The sequence below is a fragment of the Varroa jacobsoni genome, unplaced genomic scaffold (genome assembly GCF_002532875.2).
Source record: "Varroa jacobsoni isolate VJ856 unplaced genomic scaffold, vjacob_1.0 scaffold_652, whole genome shotgun sequence".
Classification (NCBI taxonomy): Eukaryota; Metazoa; Arthropoda; class Arachnida; order Mesostigmata; family Varroidae; genus Varroa; species Varroa jacobsoni.
In genome coordinates this window covers 19,415-24,690 of record NW_019213554.1, presented here as the reverse complement: position 1 = coordinate 24,690, position 5,276 = coordinate 19,415, and the positions used below count along the sequence as shown (strand labels likewise).

The 5,276-nt window shown below is 38.5% G+C and overlaps 1 protein-coding gene across 1 annotated transcript in view; it reads left to right on the top strand.

Moving 5' to 3' along the window:
• The first annotated feature begins 1,281 nt into the window (after positions 1 to 1,281).
• LOC111262334 (uncharacterized) overlaps positions 1,282 to 5,276 on the top strand; it is a 14,800-nt gene continuing 10,805 nt past the window's right edge. Inside the window, exon 1 of the mRNA XM_022836484.2 lies at positions 1,282 to 1,594. Within this exon, the coding sequence (XP_022692219.2) occupies positions 1,282 to 1,594 (313 nt within the window). The remainder of the gene's footprint in view (positions 1,595 to 5,276) is intronic.

Sequence of the window (5,276 nt, the reverse complement as noted above, 5' to 3'; positions counted from 1 at the left end):
TACACTGTATAAATCTAGATTACGCGCCCAAGCAGGTGTTTTAGAGATGTTAATCAGCGATAGACTGATGTGCAGTGGTTTGAAGTTCTGCTCGAGATGGCAGTTCTTTTTCGCGTGCTCTTATAGTAGATACGGTGATGGACGATACTACTAATGACAGCAGAATCAGTACCAGCGTCATTAAGCAGCCAAAGGAAGCCTGTATGTCATATTCGCGACGTACGGTAGACGCAGCGAAGCTGGCCGATATCCTGTTTTCAACCTCGTGGTTTCGGAGGGTCGCCACTCAGATTTACAGTCGTCGCGCAAAACCACCGAGGCCGTTTCTCATCTGGTGTCATAATAGCATATTACTAGATTTATTATGGTACACGCTATTAATTTGCCCTTGTATAGTGCCATATAAATCACTCGCCGTTCTCCGATAAGCCAATGTACGCTTGGTTATATGGTAGCTAAGGGTACAACGGTGTTTCGAAATGCTACTTTCGAGGAAAAAATAATGAAATTGACATTTATACCACAGCTCGTTGAGGAAAGACATCATCGTGTAGAGTTCTGGAACTCCATGCAGCTGAGCTGAACACTGAAATGAAAAATTCTACTTTACGAGATAAATTGACATAAACCAACGAGTGAACAACACTGTTGAGCGGGAATACCGTAACACCGGCAGTAGTTCACAAGGCGCTCATTCCTCCTGTTGAAGTTCTGTTGAAGGGAATACGTGACACAAACGCTGTATGAAGTCAGCAAGCTAACGAAAAGGTCACTCAGCAACTGTCACAAAGTGCAGCCCACATATAAACTATGCTCGCCTAAATTAAACACGGCGCAAATACAAACGTTCTACAAAACTTTCACACGCTACGCCATCGCATTCCACGTAAAGCATCTTCAACTCACTATACATTAGATGAAAAGTGGACTTTCAATACCGTTGTTGACCTCCGGTCGGGAAATCTGCCAACGAAAAATACATACGAAGGCCGAGTTAAATCGCTGACGGTCACAACAATCACAAAAGATTGAAATGTTCATGGACGATTCGACTTTACCTCATCGCTTATAAATTGCCCTGTATCTTCGCGTGCACTTGTCGGCCAGTCACACATTAGTTTCTCTATGTGTGTGCTTGCTTTTGCTTACAACAATACGAATATATGTCAAAAACTGATGCTGGAAGCTCACGTGACGAAATGTGGGAAGACCTTTTCTGAAAGCTGTGCGCAGGCGGTAACCGTATTAAGAGGAACTACTGTTAACCTTCCAGGTATCACAATGATGTTGTGCGATGATCGCGTGCGACAACAACTGCATCATCTCAGTATTGGGACTACTTATAATCAGCGCGAAGACAATCATATAGATCACGGAATGGGAATGCAAGGCTCGAGAAGAAGTTCTGACCTAGCTTTAAATCATACGGACATGTTTGACCGAGAGCGTTTCAACAGGCGAACTTCATCCATTGCTACGGTGGAGCAATTTGAAGCGCACTTAGATTCCACGAATTCAACTGGAACCAAAGCTTCAAATCGAACGCTCGCAACTGCTGCATATATCGGCTTACTGACAATAATCATTAGTTTCGGTAAGCTTATCAGTTTTTTTCCTTTATAATGTATAGATGTATTATAAACGACAGAATAATATGTATATAGAAGGTATCATCTTTACACCTTGTCCAAAAGTCTTCATGGTCACACTTGTAATAGAATATATCAATTCATCTTTATCAGTGATCTCCTCGCAATCCGCTCAGTTCCGATTCAGTTTTCTGATCAATGTTCATTGAAGCGTTTTCTAAATCGGAGCGATTAAGTCGTTAACTGGACATAGATGAAGCTCCCGTTTACGTTACTGTTTATATACGATGTATTTTCATCATTTCGCCCATTTATTATAGATTCAATTATTACAACAAGATTTTGTTTGATCCTTTTTTGGACATGGATTAATTGATACAGTTGGATCCTGTCTAATATTTTGGAAAATTTTTCCTTCCCTCTGACTGCTAACGAACATTTACTGGAAAGCTAGACAAACCGCTAGCCCTTCGTCGTTCATTCTAATTGGACTTTTTATATACAATTTGACAAAAACTATCAACTAAGGGTTATCCCATTGCAATTACACTGTTTTGCCCACCCCACGACCTATTTACGGTTACTGCATTTTCTCGTTAGAATGTTTCGACGATCTTGTTGCTTTGCAGGGATTATTTAACTAGACTAACGCGACTTAACATAAACTATAGCTCTAGAAGCATAGTTGAGTTACTCTATTGTATTCTTTTAATGCCCTGTTAGGCCAATGCGCCTAACTCTGTGCAGCAGGCCGGTACTACATCTTCTATAGTGATTCTACTTCTTTGACTTGGACAGTCTGTTAGCCCATTGGCCCATTTCAGTTAATCCGTGGCCTCTACCTCAAAATTGCCAACATATATCATGTATCACGGAAAGATCATGACCTATTTCCATATACATATATGCTCGGAACTGGCACGCAATGCTAGTCTGTTGTTGAAACCGTATCTTGCTTAAGCTCTTGCTTGGGTGCTGATTTATTGCGCTGTCGTCATCCAGCTACCCCAGTTAGCCTGTTAGTAAATAACTCGCTTAATCGCGCCGAAACATCCTTGTGCCCCCCGGTCCATTTAACATATGTGCTTGAATAAAGATGAGTATCGCCAATTGTCAGTTTAGGCACGGACATGCTTTACCTCCCAATCGAAAAAGTGTAAAACCATTTACATTTTGAGAGACACAGCTGTCTACCTATTTTGTGCATCTCTATCAAAGAGCAAAGAATCTTCGTGTGTAGAAATGGTCGGCGGTTATCGAGTAGATCTCCAAAAAGCTAACTTTTTTCTTCTTGATTCTTAACCAGCATTACGCTATATAATAATAATAAAAAAATTACTCCTTGAAGAAGGTATTTAATCCACCGCGTCTGATCTGACGCACCGCCTATTACTGTTTGAAACTTTACCACACGCGTAGACAAACGGTCGTCGGCCTTCAATACTGTAAATGTAGATTTTCATATAATTGTTTTTCCAAATTCACACACTTTTTTAAAAACGTGGTTCTCACTATAAAGATGCTTCACGTATTTATTAGAAGGTGCTACGCCTGTGAATTAGATAACTAATTCTAAACATTTTTTGTAGAAATAAATAGCTGTTGTTCCAGAAGTATTTATGTAGTTCGGCTGCGAAATGTCTATTATCGAGATTAGAAAAGCCACTGGAGAAAATTCTTTGTTAACCTATTTCCAGAATTTAATATAGAGATTTAGATAATATTTTCTCGCATTCTTCACCACATTTGAGGAGGTCGATAAGGGGGCATTCTAAACCGAGACATCATTCATGCTGTTAAATTTGTCACACAGCAAGATCTAAGAAAAAATTTGAATTCAACTACTATATGCTTAGTTCGTCTAGGAAATTTTTCTCTTTGCTGGCGTTAAAAATATAAGAATCTGCTTGAGACAACACTTGAGTAACGACTGAAAAAAAAAAGCCTATAAGCATTATACACATATATATCTATTGAATACGTTTTATGTACAGAAGAATAGGGTGTGTCGTCCGATTTCGATGGTATGTACTTCAGTATCCTGCAAGTACCACAAAAAGACCTTTGTTTGCAGCTCTAAAATATTACAAGCCTGCTGATACTGATTATTAGGACCTTTCTTATTACATACGTAAACTTCGGTGCCGCGTTGTGCTTGTTTAATTCTTTCCATCATTTTGAGCGGGTCGCACTCAGGTAGAGTTGGCACCTACGCGGATCTTAATTATTGCAACCATGAACAAGATTACTAAATGTAAGAACCGTATTAGGCTCGATACACGACAAGATCATAGCAATAACAGAGGTTCACTTCAGAAGTTTCTTTTTTTTTTCAGAAAAAATATTCTTTTACATGGTATTCGACAGAGGATTTTTTGCTTAAGCAACGGAACTTGCTTTGTCTCATTATTAGTTTTCAAAGGTCCTCATGAATTTTTTGATTCATTTTTGTTGTGTTCGAAAACGAAAAGCAATTGTCACTGACAGCTATAACCTCTCGACTAGGTTAGTTTTGTGCCACGTAGGCTAAAAGAGTGAGCTAGAGTTAAAAACGAACTTGAACATTAGGTACTATATAAAAAGAAAAAAAAACGGCTCTACGCATTTTTGCAGGAGGACTCTGCTATCATACAATCTGCGTTGTTTACTTTTAACACGGAGACAGTTAATTCGGCCACCATAATAATATGTAAGCCGAAACTGAAGCTGTATGGCTAAGCTTCGCTATTATCAATGCACTTATCGCATAGTAAAATTTAATTTTTTCACACGCCTACGTTGATCGATGCAAGTTTGAAGTTTATCAATGCTTTGATTGTCTTCTACGTCCGGGTTACTCCGCAAATTTGTTGTACGCATCCATTTAAAGACGATTTTTTACATAGGATGACTTATAGTACTATACAAAGTTGTCTAACGAAATTTTCAAAATGGGACGGGCTGGGCTCTACTTGCGTTGATCGTAACTCAGCCTACGTATTCTATTATGGCATATCGGATACTTTAGTTACGTTACTCGATGAAAAACACTTATGTATTGTACTTAATTTGCAAATACTATATAGATATGATTTGATATAACTATAATAATGTTGCAACCAGTATAGTTTAGTAGTAACAAAATACTTGTATAGCTGTGCAATTTTTCTATGTATGATTTTAATATAAAAGAGTATCATCAGACGTTTCTGTACTATACCCATTAAATGCGCCTGATTATTGGAGCTTCTGTGGGTGCCAAACGTTCGTTTGATGATTTCGATTCCCACTGGTATCTAAAGGTCACCTTTCGAAGAGACTTCTACGAGCTGAAAATGAATCCTTTTCCTTAGGTGCTTTTCTTATGTAAAGGCTCTTTTCGGAGTTGAGTTTATCTTTAAGGCTACAATATCGTTAAATCAAAATGTTGAAAGTGTGTAAATGTAACATTGGGCAAAGGCCTAGCAAAGCGATGGGACGAAAACGTTATTTCGGTGTCCACTACTACTACTACTACTACTACTACTACTACTACTACTACTACTACTACTACTACTACTACTACTACTACTACTACTACTACTACTACTACTACTACTACTACTACTACTACTACTACTACTACTACTACTACTACTACTACTACTACTACTACTACTACTACTACTACTACTACTACTACTACTACTACTACTACTACTACTACTA